The sequence below is a fragment of the Meleagris gallopavo genome, chromosome 2, assembly GCF_000146605.3.
Source record: "Meleagris gallopavo isolate NT-WF06-2002-E0010 breed Aviagen turkey brand Nicholas breeding stock chromosome 2, Turkey_5.1, whole genome shotgun sequence".
Lineage (NCBI taxonomy): Eukaryota > Metazoa > Chordata > Aves > Galliformes > Phasianidae > Meleagris > Meleagris gallopavo.
Window position 1 is genome coordinate 100,877,375 of NC_015012.2, and position 23,526 is coordinate 100,900,900.

Consider the following 23,526-nt stretch of genomic DNA (forward strand, 5'->3'; position numbering starts at 1 on the left):
AAAAAGCTTTTCTGTTTCATTATTACAAGAATACTGAGCTGCTTTTTCAAAGGAAATAACTCAGAAAAATTCACTTTCTTTTTGTGCCTAATTAGAAAGCCATCTCAAAGGACTCCCAGGGACTGTTATTTTGAGCAGCTCTGAAAATCAGGCTGTGAAGTGGCCACAGTCAGAGAAGATAAGATATATAAAAGGAATGGTCTCAGAAATCTTTCCTTGACCTGTCCAAAGGAAGGTTCCCTTGTGAAATTCTCCTGGTCAGTGCCTGTCACCTGCTCCACCAGCTCTTGAAAAGTTCGCATCAAATGCTAATGCTTGCCTTGGCTGCAAATCTCTTTAGGTTCCCAGAATCATTATCAGGAGTCCTACAGCCCTGAAAAATGTTCATTGGTTTTTTACAAGGACAATATAAAATGCAACCCAGAGCCCACGTGCTGAAATTACTGAATGATGAAGCAGTCTCACCAAAATTTGCAGAATGAGTCACAGCACAAAATAAAGCCCATCCAGGAACATCCAGGAAACTGGCTCAAAATGCTAACATGGGAAATCCCCATAATTGACGATGTGGAAGTTGTATCACAGTTGTCATCTTGGTGTCCATGATGAAATTAGGAACAACGTAGCTTTGGTATCTGGCATTTACTACTGTATTGCACCACTTGCTGAAGTGAGAAATGTATGGGCCCTAAAGGGAATCTAAGATTGAAATTAGTATTCTGAGAAATCATCACATGTGAAAGATAAGACTGAATGTGGGATGCCATGGCAACGTGGGTTTTGCAGACTTAACAACTCTTGATGTGAAGAGCATTGTAGAAATATAAGAACTATTAATTAGTCCTTAAAAAATACATTTATTTAACAGTAATGAAATTTATAGAGCTAAACTGGTCATGTCCCTTTAGAGTTGTTCATTACTACCTTTAGAGTTGCATTTTACAATCATCAAACAATAAAATCTTCAAAATAATCTCATAAAGAATACATCAAAACCAGCGCTAATACCTAAGTACCCAAAGTCAGGATGTGCCTTATACAATTTAATTTCTATTTCATTATTTAATTATTAGCATCACAATTTATATTCGCTGAATTTAAATTAGTTCTTTAAGTAAAGCCAAGGAAATTTTGGAGGACACAATACTACACACATACACATATACTTCTGCATACGATCTGCTGCCTCGTTGATTTTAACAGGGATGCTCAAAGTAATGATGTCAGATGTTTGAAGGATCAGAACCTTCCTGTATTTTAACCAAAGTAGGTCTTCAATCAAGCTATAATTGATATTTGGTTCAACTGTAATAAATTCATCTTGTCGTAAAATGAATTTGTATACATCAGTGCTGACGTGAGCTTTATTAGAAGTTGCCCAATGGACGCAGTGTTCTACTGAAGCAAGACAGTTCAGTCTCCTTTCGGAAGGACAAAATTAACTTGTGATTAACCATGAAAATATCTGTCACTTAGAGGACTCACTGCGGCACAGCGACAACGAGACGTGTGAAGGAGATTATCACCAAACTCATTGGTTCCTTTGGTAATCTGGATATATAGATCTCAAAATGAGAACTGAACTCTCATGGAAATGAATGTGATCACTTCAGAACTCTGCTTAAAAACAGACACAAGGAACAGAAAGCATGTTACCCAGCAAAGACAGGTTGAAAGAATGAGGCCAGGGTTGAACCCTAAACCCTGGCTCACAGTGATAAATCATCTCTATCTACTGAGAATACATGAACTCCGGTGCTCTTCTGAAGAGAATCTGGAAGGAGCATTCTTCTCACATCCTTTGCATGAATGGCAAAAGCCCTTTACCTCTATGTTCTCTGTTTAGGAAATGAGCTCTTAAAGATTAGTTAGTCTTGAATCAGTCTAAAAGTTCTGAAGGCATAGAAGCTCTCCACTTCTCCTGCTGAAGTATTTTTGTTCATCAAGTTTCACAGCTTAAGGCCTGTGTTAGCAATTTTTTTTTTTTTCTGAATTTTCTTGGTCTAATCCCATTCCTTTAAATCCTTATGCAGGTCTGATATATTACAACATGGCCTGGGTCACTGGGATAATCCAAAACACAGAAAGCAGAGAACATAACATCAGTCTCCACAGGGCCTGGGCCTCTGCAAATATCCATTCACATGCGTATTTTACATAGCAATTAGGAAAGGAAAAGCACTTCTCATGCACAAATGAAAAGAGTGAAAAAGAAACATAGGAAAGAAACATGTCAGTGTACCTGGAGAAGCTGTAGAACTCCACATCATTTTTAATAGTCAATTCCAATTCAAGCTGCTGTTGCCTCTTATAAATCATAGCCAAGTAATTAGAATTTAATAATGAAAAAAAGCTATTGTCAATTATACATTATTATAAATAATAAGGTCTAACAAGTTAGAAGTGAAATCAACGTTTCAAAAGGCAAATACCACGGACACCATGCTTTTAACTCATAATGACTTCTCAAAATAGCATAACTTCTTTCTATGCAAATCTTTTATATATATATGCTGCTTCACAGATTAACCTGAAATGGAAGCCTTTCATTTATTCACAGGTCAGATTTAAGAAATTAACTGCCAACTTACTTTCTCCCCATGATCCTGCCAATGACCTTTCTCCTGCCCCAGTAGGATCATTCCCTCTCTATGGATTAAAGGTGATTAAGGATCAGTGTCAGTTTAGTCTCATACACTTGCTAAGCAGAGACGACAAACTGTGCCAAAATGTGTTTGATTTATTTGTGGTGGTTTTGTGATAGAGGAACTCTGATTGGGCTCAAATCAAGGATCCAGAAAAGAAAAGAGTGCTTTACATCATTGGTAGCTCTTTAACCCAGAGTGTCACAGCAAGGACTTAATATCCTTCAACTAAATTATTAGTTTTCACAAACAATAATGACTGAAATCAATCAAGCTTTTCAGTGCTTAGGGTTATTTAACCACCAATTCAATTAGCCAGTTGTTAGGTGAATACCTGCATCTAGTGAGCTCAAACAGACTGATGTATCCACAATGCAGTCAAGCAAATGAAATATGAAATAAAAGATTTCCTGATTCAGAAGAAACACATATCTAGCAGCGTTGTTATTACTTTCTGAAGATTTTAGAACTAAATCCTGAACTGATACGTTGTCAGTAGTCTCTATAGATATGCTGGAAGCTGGAAAGCTGTGCAAAAGTGAAAAAACATGATTCTAACCTGGGAGAGAGAAAATTTCTTTTTATACTTGAATCTTGAAACGAGACAGAGATTTCCTGTTCTTGCACTGAAGTAATTGTTTTTTCCTCAAGTCTTTGAACTTCTTGTTGACTGAATGTCCAAAGATCGTTTGCTTGCTTATTTGCAAGGAAAAGATTAGATTAAGGCTAGATTAATTGTAAACTCACACTGGAAACTGAGCGGTCACATAATGCTGTCCATGGAAATTAAAGATATTCCATAAAGACAACTGTGTTTCAACACACAAAAAAATGGTTGCACATATCCATAAAATACAAACTGGAGTTTGCTACTTCAGACCTAGCCCTGATAAACTTTGAGGGACATACACACCCCTAAACATTTAAAAATTGAATCTGTGTTGTTCTGTGTGGTTTTGATCTGCAGTCAGCATCTTCATTACGTAAAAACAATATTGTATTCTTTGTTATGCTAAGGAGATGAATTTTCTGTGACAGAAATAATAGACAGAAAGAGATGCCATACGAATGAAACAGCAGAAACAATACAAAGGACAAAAAGATCAACTTAATTGGCTAAGTACTTAAGGAAATAATCAGAACAGTTCCTTTTCCAACAAAAATGAGTGGTTATGAAGATAGCCCCAATCTAGACACTTTAATGGATACACACCACATTCTTCAACAGCTTGTTCAACAGATAATATAAATTTTACCCTACAAAGGGTTACCCGAGCTTATTTCATTTCTCCACTTCTGTTGGCTTCAGATTATGTTGACTCTATCAACAAGATTGTGGCTGTAGGTGTAAATTTATTATGCCCCACACATCAAAATATTGCTCTATTTTGTAACTTAGTAGGAGCTATGCTTTGGAATGGGTACAAGGAGAAACATGAAGCCAGATTTTTACTTCAAGGCTTTGACAGTGCAGTTTCAACAGCATTAAATTTGGAAGAATACCCGATATGATTTTCCAAGTTGGACAAATTCACTCACATGAATGGCGTGGAGAAAGTCTTCATATGCCCTCTACTTCTGGCTTCCCCTGATTCTGTTCTTCACCTACTGAGAACCTGTTTCAGATGCATTTTTTCCCCTCATTTTTCCAAGTCGAATGTCATTTAGTTATTTTCCAAATACCACTTTCCAACTGGCTTCTGTCCTCCCTCATGTTTTAGGCATTTAATACGTATGATTAAAACCCACAAATCTGAAATGCAATCAGATCCCACAACAGATCCCTCCGGTTCTTCAAAAATCTTTGGCAACTCATTTGTAATACAAAGGAGTATCAGAAGGTTGAAATATCAGAGCCAGTAAAAGAACATCCATTTTACAACATGTATCATACAGCTGTAGAACTCCTAAGAGCTTGTTAAGGCAAAGAATAAACAAGTGACAACAAAGACTTTGGAAATCAACAAAACTTTAGAAGTCTCTTAATGAACTAGAACCAAAATTTAAATCTCCATATTATCAAAAAGGCCTCAGGCCTTTTGGGTTCTACCTCTAAGAACAATACCTCTATTAACTGCCAGCGCAGACTGTGGAGTTTTTCCCCTTTGGAAGCATTTCATTCTGACTGTTGTTCACAGCAAGACAGTGGACAGGACGGGCTTTGGCACTTACTTTCAGCTACTAGTTCCTATGTAATTCAATAGAACTTTTAAGTTAGTATGTTAATACTTACATTTGTTCAATTTCTAATTAATGCTTGCACAACACCTGTCACTGTGGATGACAAAACTGCATTATTTCCTGTGAAGAATTCCATTCTTGTAATTAACTGAAGTCTTATCTGAATCCTTCTGTTGCACCTTATTTCTGCTACCACAGATATTAAATTATTATTCCTTTATTTGAAAACTCTTATGTTCTTGACTTTTCTCTTGTTTAGTCCAAACAATTCTAATTTATCATATTTTCAATATCTGTCATGGGATTCACATACAGAATGTGGATATCTGAAGTTCAATTTTTCTCCCTTCACATCTGTCCTCTTCCCTTCTCTGAGTCTCTCTTTCCTGAGCAAGTTACATCTCTTCATATTGATGATCTGATTCCGTTAGTTACCCACCTAGGTCTGTTAAACCAACTAACAAATGGCTCTGTATTTTATAAAGGCTTGCAACACTACTTCATTTTTCATACTGTTGTAATTTACATTACCTGCATACCGCCTAGCTCAGCTATTATTTCTTCACAGTACTACTTTGAACTCTTAGAAGATCTCTGTCTACCTTAATTTCACAACTTTCAGGAGTGCACTTCTGCTCATAGCTATATGCAAGTTTTTTTTTAATTTTTCCCAATAAATTCTTAATCAAGTATTATTTACTAAGTATGTCATTGTGAGTAGCATCTTCATACCTTAAGAAGCCAAAGCTCCCATGATGTTGGTTTGATTGACAGCGATCCAGCCTCTGTAAACCCATGCATACTTGCAAATATTCCTTTTAGGAAGTACAGTGGTTTTAATAACCATGTCTTGAGCCTTGTCAAAAACAAGAAATCTCATTCCATTGTGGTCAGTTGTAACAATCTTTCACTATCTATAGTTTGTTTCCATACATCCTTCTTTCTCACGCTGACTTTCCAGTTTCCCAGGACATTTCTGATGCCCTGCCCTGGAAAACCATCATTTACTGTCAATTTGTTTTTCTCCACAGAATGCATCTGCTATTCCACCCTTTGCTATTTAATTGCTTATTGCTGTTACTTTAGACTATTATTTGTGTTGGCCAAGGGCTGCAGAAAAGACTGGGGACACATTTTGTCAGGTACTGGCAGTGCTACACATAGAAAAGCCTGAAATGATGCTTTCTTATGTCACACGAGGGAATTCCAAAGAACCTCTAAAAATTCTTGGTTTCCCTCTCCCAGAATGCTTCACTGAGGCCTTCCTTAGTAAATCTGCCTGGCAGCAGGATAATTTCACAATAATCTGGTATTATGAAATGCCTGAGAAATATTTTAAAACGCACAAAACATTGGCAAGTTTTAATCCCCATTCCTGGCTTCATTAAAGGTAAATTGTACAGCATATAAGTAAATTGACAATTTGTTGGTAAATGCAGCAAAATGGAAGAGGTCCTACTGAAAACTGACTGCCTCATTATTATTTCTTAACTAGGAATTAGGTGCACTGTGTGGGATTGCTAAAGGTCCCAGTCAGGAGCTTGGCTTTCAGTGTGTCAGAGGCTATTCAAACTATCAGGAAAAACATCCTTTCTGTTCCACAGATTTAACAGTCTATTTCTAAATCAGTGGCTGTGCAGCATTGAATTGTAGATATGCATGCAGAGATTTGCTTGTTTTTCTGAGTGAGGGAAATGAGGTAGAAGAAGAAAATAGTTTAATTTCAATGGGAAGATTCTTGCCAAAGATTACTATTTTCATGTGCAACAGAAAATCTGCACCTTGACATGTTGTAATACGACTCTTTCAAATGTTCTCTCAACTCTAAAGACAAATTGCTTAAATTGCTAAATGATTCATCAGTTCTACGTTGGATTCTCATGCTAAACTGAAATGCCTTGCATAAAGCAGACTGAGCTTTTGAAAATATTTTTTCCTCAGGGACTGTACTAGTATCTGGTCGGAGCTTTTTTCCTGGTCAGTTGCCTATCTTATTGTAAGGGTCTTCACGGGAGTGCGACACTAGTTTCCTTTCCAGCTGATCCTTTGCTCTTAAGGAAGCAATCTCTGTCATTCATCAGACAGACTGAGAACACAGTGGTACAAACTAATAATACCAAACAGCAGTGTAATTTCCTATGGGGAAAACATATTTTCTGCTGGTAATTATTGCCAACAGCAATCTTGGAAATATCGTATAACATTGTTTAAAACATCAAACAGAAGGAACTGCTTAGTGTCAAGGATGACTAAAGCAGGAACATGAGCATCCACACATGCACATACACATTATGTTGATGTTTAGAGGCCTAGAAGATGTAAACATTGACTTTTGATGCTGTTCAGTTTACACTTGAATTTAGAATGAAAATATACCAATTAATACAGAATGATTAACATAAATAGGCAGAACTAGCTGCATTTGTTATGACAGACTTATTTAATCTGCTTGGTACTAAAGCTGCAGAAAGATCAGAACTACACAAGAAAACCAGTCAGCTGTGCTTGAGGAAATGTACTGGCAAAATGTGATGGCAAAAAATATATCAAAAGTTATTCAACAATAATATCCAGGTGCTTTACAAACAATAGATGCTTTGTTAAGGAGTGTGAAAAACACTAATTTACTTTGTGTGATGAAGCATGTGCAATAGAAGTGAGGTGTGTGACTGAAACTGAAATGTCTGTGGACTTAATCCTGCCCTGAATTACTTGGAAGCAACTCCCATTATCTTCAAATGACAGAACTCGCCCTCGGCTGGGGAAATTAATCTTCAGTTTAAGTTTTCACACAGAGAACAGTTGGCTGGGATGGTGAGATATCTGCTCTGTTCCAATTCTTGGTTGTGGCAAGTATCTGCTCTCTTCTTCTGTAAGAGGGAAGGGATGGGACCCGTGATGGTGGTGCTTAGTCTCTCACGGAGAGGACAGGGTGGACAGTGTGCAGCAAGTTAGCATTCGCACACTGTGCTTTCTGCATGGGCTCTACTGGGAATAAATATGCTTTCCTAGACAAGTGTTGAAGCCATTGATTAGCTTTATGGAGATCTGTTTTAAGTGGCTTTCTGGATTAGAAGGTGATGCTGAAGCCCCCTTGTGGATGCCGGATGGAGCTCAACAACTTGAGTAACTCCCTCCTGCGAACGGGGTGAACTCCTCTGAGGTGGAGTGGATTTAATAGGTAGGAAAACTCATTGTAAATACACTTAACCATTGCTCTAACCAGTAAGCAATCTTGTGCACTGGAATTGCTCAAGACAAACCAGCAATTCCTTCAAAGACCCATAACAATGCTATACAGAGATGTTCATCCTGTTAAAGAGTTAGGAGGGCAGACAATGAGCACTTGAGGATGTTGTCCCGACAAGAAGCAAAAGCAAAGCATGTCATGGATGGCTAATCTTTTTTTAGGAAAGACAGGCCAGCAAGGCCAGGTGGTGAGGTTGCTCTGTATGTGAGAGAGTAACTAGAATGAATTGAGCTCCACCTGGGGGTGAATGACAATGGAGTGGAGAGCTTGTGGGGGAGAATTAAGGGCCAGGCTAATATGGGTGACATTGCTGTGGCTGTGTATTATAAGCCACCTGATCAGAAGGAGGAAGTTGATTAGGTTTTCTACAAACAACTGGAAGTAGCCTTGTGATTCTGGACACAGGTTCTATGGGGGACTTCAACCATCCTGATATTTGTTGTATTAGCAGCATGGCCAGGCATGCACAGCCCAGGAGGTTCCTGCAATGTATTGAAGATAACTTTATAATGCAGGCGGTAGAGGAGCCAATGAGGAGAGGAGGGCTGCTGGACCTTGACCCTCATAAAGTTTGCTAATGATACAGAGCTGGAAAGAACGGCTGATGAACCTGAATGCTATGCTGCCATTCAGCAACACCGGGACAAACTGGAGAGCTGGGTGGAGAAGAACCTGATGAGGTTCAGCAAGATCAAGTGTAGAGTCCTGCAGCTGGGGAAAAATAACTGCATGCATCAGTACAGGTTAGAAGGATGATCTGCTAGAGGTGAGCTTTGCAGAGAAGATTCTTGGTGTCCTGGTGGACAACAGGCTGGCCATGAGCCAGCAGTGTGCCCCTGTGGCCAAGAAGGCCAATGGTATCCTGGAGTGCAATAAAAAGAGCATGGCCAGCAGGTCAAGGGGGCTGATCTTTCCCCTCATTCTGCCTTGATGAGGCCACATCTGGAGTACTGTGGAGTACACTAGAAAGAGTTCGGCAGAGGGTGACAAAGATGATTTAGGTCCTGGAGCATCTCCCATACAAGGGAAGACTGAGAGACCTGAGTCTGTTCAGCCTAGAGAAGACTGAGAGGAGATATGATCAATGTTTATAAATACTGAAAGTGCTGGAAGCACTTGGATGAGGCCAGACTCTTTTCAGTTGTGTGTAGTGATAGGACAAAGACCAATAGCCAAAAACTGGAACATAGGAAATTCCACACAAATATGCTGAATAACATTACAGTGAGTGTGACAGAGCACTGGAACAGGTTGCCGAGAGAGGTTGTGAAGCCTCCTTTGGAGATATTAAAGACATGTCTGGATGTCTACCTATGCAAGCTGCTGTAGGGAACCTGTTTTAGGAGGGGGATTGGACTCAATGGACTCTAGAGGTCCCTTCCAACTCCTGCCATATTATGATTCTTTGATTCTGTGTGAAATATTGTGTTAGCTGAGTACAGGAATTACACACAGATTGTGTTGCCCTTAGTTACACGGAATACATTAGAATCATAGATCACCAAGGTTGGAAAAGACCTTTAAGATCGTCCAGTCCAACCATCTACCTATCACCAAGAGGTCTCACTAAACCATGCCCCTCAACACAATGTCTAAATGTTCCCTGAACACCTCCAGGGTCGGTGAGTCCACCATCTCCCTGGGCAGCCCATTCCAGCACCTGACCATCCTTTTGAGGAGTATTTCCCAACATCCATCCTGAACTGGTCAGGATGGACAACAGGCAGGTGACAGTGGATAAAAAGGAACTGTAGCTGCTAGCATTTAAATGGCATTTACTTATTTTCAACATCCTTTCCACTTTGCTGGTTACTCTTTTCTTTCAATGCCATTTGCAAGGTATTGCTAGACTCCTTGCAAGTCTGTGGGAGTAAATCAGATCCCTAGGGATGAAACCGCACCAGGGGTGAATAAACAATCTTCCCTTCCCAAGCCAAATCCCAAATGGGCCTCACATTTCATGGAAATTATCAGCAGTTCTACTATCAAAACATTCACGCCTTATGAGTAATATTTACGATGGGAGTCTTTTACATTGAGTTTTTCCCCCAAGAAGAGGAATAATTAACAGAAATAAAACCAATGAGAAATTTCCACATTATTACTATTATTTTCACAAGATTTTCACAGGAAAGTAAAAGGTTTTGCAAGTAATAAAAGTCCTTGTTAAATGTCTTTCTTTCTTTTGGAAATGAGGTAAATTATGAAGCAGATTGACTTTAAAAATAAACAGGGCTATAAATATATAAAAGTCATTGCTTTCCTCCAGTAATTTAATATAAGCATCCTACTTTTAAATGAGGAAAACTTTAGTTCACTCCCAGAAAGAATAAAGCAGATGTGAGCTTTTTCCATCGGCTGAAGTGCAGCCTTGGTAAGGTGAGTTGTCCGACAACATTAAACAAACATTTTAGTCAGGCATCACACAGGAAAATAAACAGTAGCAGAGGAAACATGAAAATATTAAAGGCTGTTATTCTTTGGCCCCTTTTCCTGTGAAGCAGGTGATAAAATATTACTATGTTTCCACAGGTAAGGAAACACTCTTAAACACTCTGCAGAAATACATATTACGATCATCACTTAAAATGTCAGAAGTGGATAGGGCTCAACTGTGACAGCACACAGGAGCCTGCAGGGAAACACGGCAGGAGCAGGACAAGGGGAAATGGTTTCAAGTTGAAGGAGGGAAAATTTAGGCTGGATGTCAGAGGGAAATTCTTTACCATGAGAGTGGTGAGGTGCTGGAACAGCTGCCCAGAGAGGTTGTGGATGCCCGTCCATCCCTGGAGGTGTTCAAGGCCAGGTTGGATGGGGCCCTGGGCAGCCTGGTCTGGTATTAAATGCGGAGGTTGGTGGCCCTGCGTGTGGCAGGGGGGTTGGAGATGAATGATCCTTGAGGTCCCTTCCAACCCTGTCCATTCTGTGATTCTGTGAGCAGATTTAGCATGCTGGGTCAGACTCTGGGCTGTCTACAGATGCCTTCTCATCCTGGGCAGTATGTGGTGTTGTAAGACCAGATACAGGCAAAAAGCATCTTGTCAGAGATGATTCCTGATTTCAGGAATTTTTTCTCCTGAATACTACTTAGAAGCTAATGAGAAGGAGAGAGGTTGTCTGCTCTGTTGTTTTGACCTCTTTATGCCCCGTGAGGTATCAAGGAATGCATGTAAGAAGAAGAAAGGGGATCTGCTGAGCTTCATCCTTGTGCGCATTCTATGCTACACTACACTTCCAGATATAAAGTTATTTAGTTTGTGTAGGTGCAATTTGCTCATTGTGATGGCAATTTCTGCTCTTCATGAAGTTCTGTCCACCTATACATCATCTCTGAAAATCTATACAAATTTAGCTATAAAAGTAGAAAAAATATCCTTAGAATGATTTCTTCATTGTAGGCAGAAGTTTGCCTATCTAGCTGATGAGGTTTCTGCAAGTTGCTAATGATGAACATCTCTAAATGTATATTTATAAGGTTAAACTAGTAGTCAAGAAGGTTTCAGATCTAAAACTGTTGCCTTGAAATGTACCTCAATGTACAGTTCTGCCTATGATCAGCTACGGGATGCAGGGCAATAGCTCAGCGCTTGTCTTGAGCAATGCTCCTTGTTGTCTTGCTCACTGGTTGTCTTGAATATCAAGTTATTTTTAAAATGTTTTTGATATAAAATGACATTGCCAGTTCAGTGTAAACTAAGAAGATAACTTTGACTAATACTGCATAAACTGCTAGTAATTAAAAAAAACACAGATCCCACAGATGAAAGTGTAGAATATAATATGCAATGTTTCCTTGGCCTTACATGACTCAATGGAGAGTTCAGTTCCATACAACTCCAATCAAAAGAGCTCTGCCTTCTGTGCTAGTTAGAAGGGCTCATTGCACCTTCCATTCCTTTTAAGAGTTCAATTTTAATTTCAGTGTGAGAAAACACCATTGTACATAGCTTTCTAAAGAACCCATTAGAGTGAGCAAAGCACACTTATTTCACCACTTCACATGAATTTGTTTATAAAATGCTTGCCTTATACTTTAAAATAATACATAGCTCTGAAAAATATCAGTTGAATAATTGGAGTGGCTCAGGAGCGTCAGAAAACTAATGCCACACGCTGCCCTTACCTGTGTATTTTAGTTAGACAGGTATTTCTGCAGCAATTTAGCCTCAAAGTAGTCTTCTCCAAAAATTTCCTGTTTTTTTTTTGTCAGGAAGTGGAAGCGAAGATGTGAAATGAGTTTTCAAATAAGGTAGGAAGTAAACAATAGGACTATGTCAGTAGAAACCAGCAATTGTAAATTTTAATGCAGTCAAAGCTTAGGATATCTGCCTGTCCTTCCAGCAGCAAGGGTACAACTCAGAGGACACTGCTTTCTGATGCCAGCAGGAAGATGAATAACAATAGCTACAGTGTGGCAGGACAGATAGTTTGGGGCACCACGATATAAGTAGGACATAAAAATATTAGAGAGCATCCGAAGGAGGGCTATGAAGATGGTGATGGATTTGGAGGGCAAACTGCATGAGGAGCAGGTATGCCCACACATGGGCAGATGAAGACCACTCATAGTATCATATTTAACACCTCTTTGTTTAAGAAGAGAGAACTGGAATAGAAACAGATCTCAGGATATGATAACTCCAAAGATGAGGATAATTCAAACACAGCATTAAATTTGCCAGTTGGAGACAAACAACTGAGTAAACACAAAGGTTTATAATTCCATCATTGTAGAAGTCTGCAGTAACTAGAAGCCTTCATTTCACAGATATTTTGATACAGATTTGTCTCCCAGATGCTACCTGCTAGTTCAGAAAATTTTATCCCATGATAGAACTCCCTCCTCTGTGGCATTTCAGGCATGCAATCTTGCCATCCTGTACAGACAAGGAACAGAAGTAGCCTAGGTTCTCTCAGCTGGGCATCTAACCTCCCAGACAGGATTGTGGACTGTATGCAGTTTCTTAACTTAGGCTTCAAAGTAGTTTGCCTAACATTGCCTTACCACTTCTTTTCTCTGTAAAACGAATGAAATACAAACCCTCTACATGAAATCTGAATGCCTTCTCACTTGGTGCAAGATAGGGTTTAAATCTAATCTGTGACGCTTTATCTTCACTCCTTGTTTTCTTACAACATCTCTTGGACTCATAAAACAAAATGAAAATCTACTGTCTCCTGCTTTCATTTGTGTGACAGCCGAAGCCTCTCTGAAACTTTCATTTCAGATTTCTGAGTTCCCCCCTCCCCAGCCTGCATGAATTCCACAAAGCAGACCTTTCCCCCCCCCATCACTCTCCAGATTTCTGTATTCCCCTGTATGAATAGGTTAAACAAACAGGGAGATTCCTCAAGGGAAGTCACAGGTTCAAGATCACAAAGGACAATCACGTTTGGGCCAGTTGGAGGTTTTTCTTGCTATTGTGCTTATCTGTATCTTCCCTGTCATCCAGACATTAACCTCTGACCTGTGAGTCCGCCTCTTGAAAAAGCCTTGCAGTGTTTACCTATTATGTAATGTCTGTGCTTTTGTGGAAATTCTGCAGAAACAAATGGAGGAAGTTTGCCAGTCAAACTGGTGGACAATAAATCCTGTCCTATGTAGATAGAATGGTTTACTGTCACTGTAAGTCTGCTACTGGCATCTGTCACCAAAGAAATGTTTACAAATTTCAAGAGGCTGGAGTGCCAAAACGTTCCAGTATTGAACAACTATACAATATTTGTGGAATAACCATTGCTGTACAGTCCAGGGTATCCTTGTTTTGCCAGCCTGAATACACAGAATGGCAGTTCAGATAACTTAAGGTCACTAACGTTCAATTTTTCTGTCTATTCATCCCAGACATTCAGGAATGCAAGCATCCCAATTCCAGTTAGTTGTCATACTTTTTCTGCTCTAAAATTTCTTTGCCAAAAGCTTAAAACCCCAAACTGTCTTCGGATCCCTTTGCTTACTTCCAATGGGTTCATTTTTATTTTTACCTCTATATTCTCTATATTTACCTCTACATTTTATTTTGTCTCTATATTCTACCCTACAATCACCTTTCTTTGCAATCCCTGCTCTCTCTCCTCATTCTGCATTATTTCCCGTTTGGGACTAGACTTTATATCCCATTACCTTTCTGGACAGTGTAATCACAATGCTTTTGCTGTTTGACTGGGATTTCTCCATTCTGTCAGTTGTAAAATTGGGTCAATGGAAAGCTTAGTTTGGATGAGAAGTGGGAGCAAACATAATCTGAAACAGTGGGATAGGCAAGTAATACAATTCTACCTTCACAACACCCTAACCTCTCTGACTGTTTCACCTAAGGGCCTGATTTTATTGCCACTGAAGGGATCTTTTCATAGAATCGTAGAATCACCAAGGTCGGAAAAGACCTACAAGATCAATCAGTCCAACCATCCACTTATCACCAATATTTTCCATTAAACCATAACCCTCAGTACAACATCTAAATGTTTCCTGAACACCTCCATTGCAGTGATTCAACCACCTTCCTGGGCAGCCCATTTCAGCACCTGACCACTCCTTCAGAAAAGAAATTTTTCCTAATGTCCATCCTGAATATCCCCTGGCACAGCTTGAGGCCATTCCCTCTAGTCCTATTGCTAGTTATGTGGAGAAGGCGCTGATCCTCGGCTCATCACAACCTCCTTTCAGGTAGTTGTAGAGAGTGGTAAGGTCACTCCTAGGCCTCCTCTTCTCCAGACTGAACAACACCAGCTCCCTCAGCTACTCCTCATAAGGCCTTGCTTCAGACCCCTCACAGCTTTGTCGCCTTTCTCGGGACACGCTCCAAGGCCTCCATGCCTTTTTTGTTTTTGTTTTTTTTGTGTTCAGTTTTGGGGCCCAACACTGAACATAGTACTTGAGGTGCAGCCTCATCAGAGCTGAGTTCAGAGAGATGATCACTTCCCCACTCCTGCTAGCAGTGCTATTTCTGACACAAGCCAGGATGCCATTGGCCTTCTTGGCCGCCTGGGCACACTGCTGACATTTGTTCAGCTCAGTGTTGACAAACACTCCCAGGTCCATTTCTTCCACAGTTTTTCAGCCACTCTTCCCCAAGCCGGTAATGTTGCCTGGAGTTGCTGTGGCCAAAGTGCAGCATCTAGAACTTGGTCTTGTAGAACTTCATCCCATTGGCCTCAGCCCATCTATCCAGCCTGTCCAGATTCCTCTGTATGGCCTTACTACTTCCAGGCAGATAGACACTTTCTCCAAACTTTTTTTGTCATCTGCAAACTTACCAAGGGTGCACTCAATGCCATCATTCAGGCCATCAATAAAGATACCGAACAGGACAGGCATGACCCCTGGGGAACATTACTTGTGACCAGGAACATCACTCATGACTCTTGAGCTCAATGGGAACAGCACTAGGTCTTATAGTTCCACTGCAGTTAAGTTTTCAAGCCTCATTTCCTTTTAGAGGAGAGAAACATTGTTGTGACTAAGTTTTGGATGTGGTAACAAATCCCTGGCAGGTTGGTTTGTTTTAGCGGACGTATTAGTCTTAAGGAAACTTTTACCATCTTTTCTGCCCTTAATCACAGCTTTTATTACAATTACAGTAATGCAACAGACGTACATGCCAAAGGCAATACGTGTATTTTTAAAGAGTTGACATGCAACCTTCCTGGAGAGGAGGAACATCTTAATTTGCTCAACATTTCTCAATCATATCTAACAGTTTAGTAAGGGACAAGGTATTGCATGACAAAGTATTTATCACAAATTCAGAGGCTTCACTAAGTCACGGATGGGCAGTTTTGTAGGATAGTCTCTGTTTTTGTGCTAAGCTTAGCAAAGTTCTGCTGAAGTGTTACACTACTGTCCACAAAGAATACAAGAGAAGGCCAACAGGCAATATCCAGAAAGCCCTAAGGTTATTAATCCACGCATGTGGTCCTGAGTCACTGGACTGTAAAATGTCATCACTTTCCAAAGATGGAATTGAAGAGGAATTCTGCCTAAGAGATGATATCACAAGCCCAGAGGAACTAGTTGCATCAGAAGGCCTATTTATTCAAGTTTTATAAGACATTGGCTCACAGGGACTTTCATTCTGGTATAATGAATTCAGTCAATAAATTGAACATAGAGATCACATCCTATGAGAACAAGCCCCTTCAGCCTGGCTTCTTGCTTCAATTTTCCTTGCAGTTTGGACACATCGGTGCACCCAGAAAAAATTACCTCCTGCTGTCACGTCAGGACAGACACACTTGGGAACTGAAAAACTGAAGAGCTGGGCTCCAACAGCAGCACATCAAATCCGCCCTCTTAAAATATTCCTGGCATTGCAGTAGTCTGTGCCAAGCAGCACTTACAAACAATGACTGGCCACAATTTTCTGGAGGTTAATGCAGGCCAAGGACCACTTCCACCACAATCCTCGATGCAGCTACCTGCTTTGAGAGGTAGAATTTTATCTGTGTGGACCAGAGGATTCCTGGCTTGTAGAGGTATGACCCTACAGACCTTCACATACCTTTCTCTGAGACTAAACTAGTAAAGGAAGAAGCCTGCATTCCTACTGTACATATGACTGTAGGGATGTTTTCTCTTTCATCATCATAAAATTTCCATAAATTAACAGGAACTCAAACAGCAGACCACACGACTTCCATCAGGAGTTTACATTATCAACCAGCAGCCTGACTTTGTCAGGTACAGGGTACTGCAACGGAGCCACTATCCTTAGGGCAGTTTTGTACAACATAAACAGCACTGTCTGGGTTTGTCAGCAAAAAAACCTGACTGCCCATCCTGCTTGCAGCCTCTGTACAACCCTACAGGCTAGTCTTTGGTACAGAGCAGCACATTCACAGATGAGGTTAAAGGGACTTGCAAGCACAGAGTCACTCTGGCACATCTGTTTGGACGATTAGGAGGTAAAATTAACTGATAGAAGACAGAACACAACTGGAAATCTAGGAATGTGTTTTTACTACTATTAATGCAATCTAAACTTCCTTCTTGCTGTTATTACTGTGTTAGCATGTCAATTCTATTCCAAATTGTTTTCAACTGCTAACTTCTAAATTACCTGGAGTATAGCACAATCCACGTTCTGGTTTTCACTCTAAATGTAACAGTTTATCTGAAATTATTCTCTGTCTTAAAGCTGTTCCTTTTTCTAGAACTTGCAAACTATGCATACGGTGTGCCATATCACTGGAAGGACATTAATCTTCTGTCTTTGCCCAAAAAATCATTGAAATTCTTCTGTGCACAAAGTAACTTCTATGTGTCTCTTTAGGCTGAAGGCCTTTTTCTAAATTCACCAATGCTCCAATTCAGATTACAAAAATGACAGAGAGAAAGAGTTAAATCAAGGCTTATGTGGAGAAATCTTTGTGAAACTGATTATTGATTTATTTCAATACCCAGTATGAAGGAAATGCAAAAAGTAAGGAGGGATGAATAAAGATCCACTGTAAAATTATGGTTTAATCACATGAGATACTGCTAAAAGTATATAGGTCAGGGTTTTCTTAACAAATATAGATGCTTTGGGAAAGTATTTTGTTATTTTTCCTTGAAGTTTTTTTTTTTTTTTGTAATTGACAAATCTTTAATTTTAGAAAATTTTCCAATTTACAGTTTATTCGTGCTTTAGTACTAAGCTTTTGTCTGCAAAAAGCCCAGTCTACATTCGCTGAACGAGAGCAATACAAAAGCTGCCGCAACCAACAAACCCCACGTGCTCACCGATGCAATCCACGCTGAAGAGATTTACGGAGGTCGTTATGGAAGATTCATCGCAAGTCTTCATGCCCCGTAGAGCAAAGCGCACCAGGGAGGCCTTGACGCCCTCGGGCAGGAAGGACAGCAGGTAGACAGGCATGTAGAGGGCGTAGCGCAGCTTGCACAGCAGCGGGGTCATCAGCTTGCCCTGTGGGGACTGGGCCATGCGCTCTATCGTGGGAAACAGCAGCACGGAGCGGAGGACCTGTGAGACCAGGAGAAAATGAGAGTCAGCAACACCTGCAGCACCCAACCAAGCCTTGCAGGCGCTGTCACCCGGCTGCCACTTGGGTTTGTCACATGTAGGCATATAGATAGGCTTTTTGAGTGCTCTGACCACAGAATCGTAGCATTACTTGAGTTGGATGAGACCCTTAGAGGTCACCTGGTGCAACTCCCCTGCAATGAACAGCTCCGTCAGGTGCTCAGAGCCCCATCCAGCCTGACCTTGGGTGTCAGTCACCAGAGTTGGGGCATCAACCACCTCTCTGAACAACCTGCTCCAGTGCCTCACCACCCTTGCTGTAAAAAACTTCTTCCTTATATCCAGCCTCTATCTCCCCTCTTTATGTTTGAAACCATTTCCTCTTGTCTCATTACAACGGACTCTACTGAAAAGTCTGTCCTCTTCTTTCTTATGATAGAGGCTGAAAGGCTGCTTCCATCTAAAGACGGCTATCATCTTAATGTTTTCCAAAGACAAAGTTGGGTTGGGAAATGTGATCTAAGGATGGGAGCACACAGTGGGAGCCCATATGGGACGGAAGGCACCAGTGTCCAGCAGGCACTGCCCCACCAGAGGGCAGCAGGCAGCCCCACATCCAGCATCCAGACTGCCTGACAGCACACAGGATTGTCAATGGGCAGCTCCATATCAATATGCCCGGTAAGGACAGGAGCATGAGCGCACAACCCCACCACTGAGATGTACACAGTGGTGCACATCACTGCTTTTAGCATGCTAGAGTGAAAGATACGTGTTTTAAAGTGGGTATTTTATATTGTGACAACAGAATACATGGCAGCCTTAAACTAGCATAAAAGAAATTAAAAATGCCACCCACAGTAACTAAAAGCAAATTAGTGTATGCACCCTCCATTATACCTCCATGTTAATATCAAACCAACATTCTCAAAGAATACTTGCTGCTCTTTCCTGGATGCGAAACATGGCTACAATAATTAATATATGAAAAAGCCTCAAAGATACACAACTACTGTACCTAACAGAAGTATCAAGATGGCAAAATAAGAGAGAGTTTGGATATTGCATTTGCAGATAATTGAGTATAAACCACAGTGCTTTGTTGGCAGCTACTACAGATATAAAAAGATGCAATTATATATGCAGTTATATAGATGTCTGTTTGCTGCATCTATCACTCTACAGATTGCACAAGTTAGATTAATATGTTAAAAATATTCTAGAACTATTTCAAAATGAATGTCTTTGCTCTCCAGTCAGCCCCAGCTCATGCACCTGTGAGCAACATCATGCTTTCACAACAAGATATCTGTGCATTGTAACACAGCAAAGTAATTCAGGAAACAGCAGTAACTTGCCTTACTGGACTTTCCACAGTATTTTAAAAGCAGACTTTGAAAGCATTATTTATAGCCAATACAGAACTATTTTAAGAAATCCCTCCACTTTCCAGCTGATACTACTTTGGTTTTAGACAAAGAAAAATACATTCTCAGGGAAATCAGCCCTGGGCCTCTTTTTATTAAAGGCAACCAGCAGCTGAAGTACAGGAACGCAAGACTTGTACAAAATTATATGGCAGTTTCGTGATATTTCAGCTAGGAGCTGAACTCCAGCTCTTGTGATCTAAAGCAGATTTGACCTGTGTTCCCAGGCACACATTAATCCTTTGACATTACAGTTTATAGATACAGGATTAGTTGCTTGGAGTGCTATACTAACCACTGGGGGAAGTCGCTAAACCTTGGAGGTAAAAGAAAGACAAACCAAGTAAGCTGTCAGAATGCCCTGTGCATTCCTGCATTTTTTAATGGCATATAAAGTTAAAAGATGGTGGTAATGTGGAAGGTAATTTTATTTAATTTCTTTCTTTAATCTCTGTCAGACAATAACATAGAAATTCAAAATCTGTATTATTCAAACACTTATCAACTATTTCTTAGCTTAGTGCTAGGTGCTGAGCCAGGATTCTGAAACACGCATTTGCCTGCAGAATTGCTTAAAGATGTAGTTCAGCTTCTTTGCAAGATGACTGTGGATACAAGACTTAACATCTTTTGTTATAATAACACACATGTTCATAAAAGCAGTATGTTATTTTTGTGCCTTGAAACAAGCAAATTGGAAATGTACAAGTAAAATGAAGGAAAGCAGTAGATTCGAACACCTGACATCAGTTAATCATATTTGTCTTGTCAAATGCCAAGATCTCATCCGGTTGCAATTGACACCAGCTGCAATCATGTAGTTGGCACTCAATTATATTTCCTGTTACAACTCCCAGAATTGTTACAAACTGGTAGTTCTGGTAACAGAGGCCAGTATTAAAGCACCAGGTATTATCAGAGCTATAAATGCAATTGTATATATCATTAACTAATGTGTAAGGCATAATGATCCCTTTGTATATGGAAATTCTTCTCACATGTAATAACACAAGTTTCTTGTGATAACAATCAGTCAAAACACCAAAAACGTTACAAACATCTAGACTGAGAAACCCAAATCTCCTGGCTCAAACTACCCCTCATTCAAAGTCTAGTGAGGCTTATTGGTTAAGCACTGGTCAACTAGAGACACTGCTCACTGAGACTTGAATGGATGCAGTGACTTCTGCAAGCTGGTTGGTGAACCTTCTGAAGTCAAACATGCCCTGTGCTCATGATGCTATAGGTCACACCAAAGTCCTGTCTGTGCTTTGGTCAGCCTGCCAAAAACCGTGCTTACCTTCCTGCATGATACTGAAATTGTCAATACAATTGCCTGCTGATTGTTGTGATAATACAAAGTATTTGTGAAGCTTTTTTTTTTTTAACTTGACAGTTATTTATTTAAAAAGCTATTTAAGTGCAAGATTTCAGCCCTCAGGATGACACATGCATTCACAGTTAAAGTTCAAGGTGTTTCTCTTTGGCTTTGTCACCAGGCAGCTTCTTCTGCTTTCATTATCTATTTTTAACTCTTCAAATTACACGGGGCTCAAGACAAGAAAGGTTCAAAGGACTGAAATATGATGCAGCATCTCACAAATTTTAGCGTTTTAGTCTTTATTAACAGCAGAAACCTAACATTATCAGCAAGCACATCTCATAATTTAATGTGGGTGTCAAGGCAGGTCCTAGTCACTTGTCACACAGTATATCTATCACTGGAAGAATGCAGAGGATACAGCCGGAGTGTGCATTCATAGAACAAACTGCCTTAAATCCCCAACACATTTTACCTTACAATGCAAGTCACAGTAGGAAGGTGTACGGACTTCTGGAGCTTTAATTTTGTCCCTCTTCATATACTTTAATGTCCAGAAGTATCAATCTATCAACTCCAGGTGTGTATAATCTGCACAACTTTTACAAGACATAGAGATGAGGAGCTACTTACAGAAAAGTGAGCCCTCAAGAGCACAATGGTGGCCAAGGAGCTCTGGTTAGGCAGGACCACTAAATGAGTATGATTTCCCTTATGCCATCACTGCTTCATGCAAATATTAAATAATAAAACAAAGGTTTCCTCCAAGCTACCTACATAAAGAACTCATACATTCCTATGCATTTGGACAATCTATCTGGCTTTTCATCTATTTAACACAAGACAGTGGTATGAAAACTAAGCGCTATCACAGCAGGAGGACATCCCCTTTGCTAACTATGAACTCAGACAGTTCATTTGTATTCTAACATCCAGCATTTTCACTTGTAAAACACAAAACACCCTACCTGCTGGTTCATTAACTTTGCAGAGGTGAGCACATAAGCATGGGACAGGACATCCACATCCAGACAACTGTATGACTCTCAGAGCCTAATTTTTCCTACACTGAGTTTTCAGTGCATAATGGTTACTTCTACAGTTACGGATTTGCAAAAACAGTTGGAAGGTTTTTCTTTTGATTAAAATGAGAACAGAGAACAAAACATCCAACCATTACATTTCAAACAAAATGGTTTTTATCACTGCGCAATTTATTAGTCTTGAACACAGTAACATGAGATTCTTGTAAAATGTTTAAATAGTTTCTATATAAAGACACCGAAAGCATGAAGATCAGATCCAGCCAACAAAACACACTCCTATTTTTCATCAGTGCCTTTTGTTGAAAGAGTTGAAATACATCTGTCAGCTATGATTTCACATTTGTGTGGGTAATACTTCTTGTTTTAGGGATTGGTAAATGATGAAGGACATAACATTCCTATTAAAAAATGGGATGTTACTTAACAATCACTATTCAAAAAAGTGCTGTGATTTTCAGAGCTGTTAACTCCTGCAATGTCAATGAGAGGACCTCAACACCTCTGAAATTCAACAGTTTTGATTATACATAAGAAATGCAGACTGAAAATTCAGGCACCTGTGATTATGCAGACATTTAAAGTGAAAAGACAGATACGAGTATCAGAACAAGACAGGAGATTTCTAAGGATTTTTCTTTTTTTTCCCCTGAAGAAACCCCAAGCAGGTGTTGGCTACAGATTGACTTTATTGGTGGCACACCTTGGCACCCAATGGATAGGATGTCCCTACCCATGCTCAGATCTCTCTACTGAAGCTGTAAAATAACAAAACTCTGATGCACTGAAAAAAATATTCCTCCTACACTATCAGAAATGAAAACTTCCCCAGAACAGACCTTCTGATGGTTCACTCTGCTCCAGTTGTCAATGGATGCTTGCTTTGACTTGTGAGATTTTGAAGTGTTCGCTCCTGCTCCATAATTTGCACATAGTTAGGTGCAGGAACAGTTAATGCAACAACCACCAACAAAAGACCATCAGATTAAGATTCCACACCATTTACGCAACACGCAGCCCACAGCAGCCCTAGAGACACAATCAGCTGGCAGCAGCAGGAAGCAATCCATTACTTTTTATATGCGAGCCATTGCGCTGACCCATGGCAAGGAACGCAGCACCCCAGCATAGCTCTGCAGCCACACAGCCCTGACCCGTACCAAGAGCATCAGGATGTGGGAAGGAGGCAGGACTTCAAATCATAGGGCTGGGAAGAAAACAGGAGCAACTTTTACTTTAAAATCCTTCAAAAAGGCCTACAGAGAAGCAACAGCCACTTCACCGTCAAACGTAACACTTCTTTTAATGTATCTTGTTCAGCCCATGTATTAGTTTATTATTCCTCTGTTGTGCTGGCAAGGGAAAAGCTATTATCTGTCAGGTGAAACCTAGTAAATTTTTCAAAGATAACATAATGATGCACTTACTGGTAATCTACAGCCTACCCTTGACACAGAGTGCCACATTAATCACAATTTCTTTTACTTGGTCTGCAGAGAAGTGTAGGCTAAACAGTTTGGGTCAGGGGAGTGCATCCTGCTTTATTAGCACAGCTGTGCTGTGAGGATTTCCAGGAAAACATGCAGGGCAAAACAGCAGGCGCTTGCCTACACCTTCCCTGCCCAAAACAGGGTTTCCTAGGCTTGCCACTTCACTTTGCTCTGTCGCTTTTCTAAACACACTCTTCTTTT

General features: G+C 40.1%; 1 protein-coding gene across 1 annotated transcript in view; it reads right to left on the reverse strand.

The window, feature by feature from the left end:
- The window catches only part of LDAH (lipid droplet associated hydrolase), a 96,504-nt gene that overhangs the window by 18,743 nt on the left and 54,235 nt on the right, over positions 1-23,526 (reverse strand). The window contains exon 4 of the mRNA XM_010707977.2: positions 17,804-18,044. Within this exon, the coding sequence (XP_010706279.1) occupies positions 17,804-18,044 (241 nt within the window). The remainder of the gene's footprint in view (positions 1-17,803; positions 18,045-23,526) is intronic.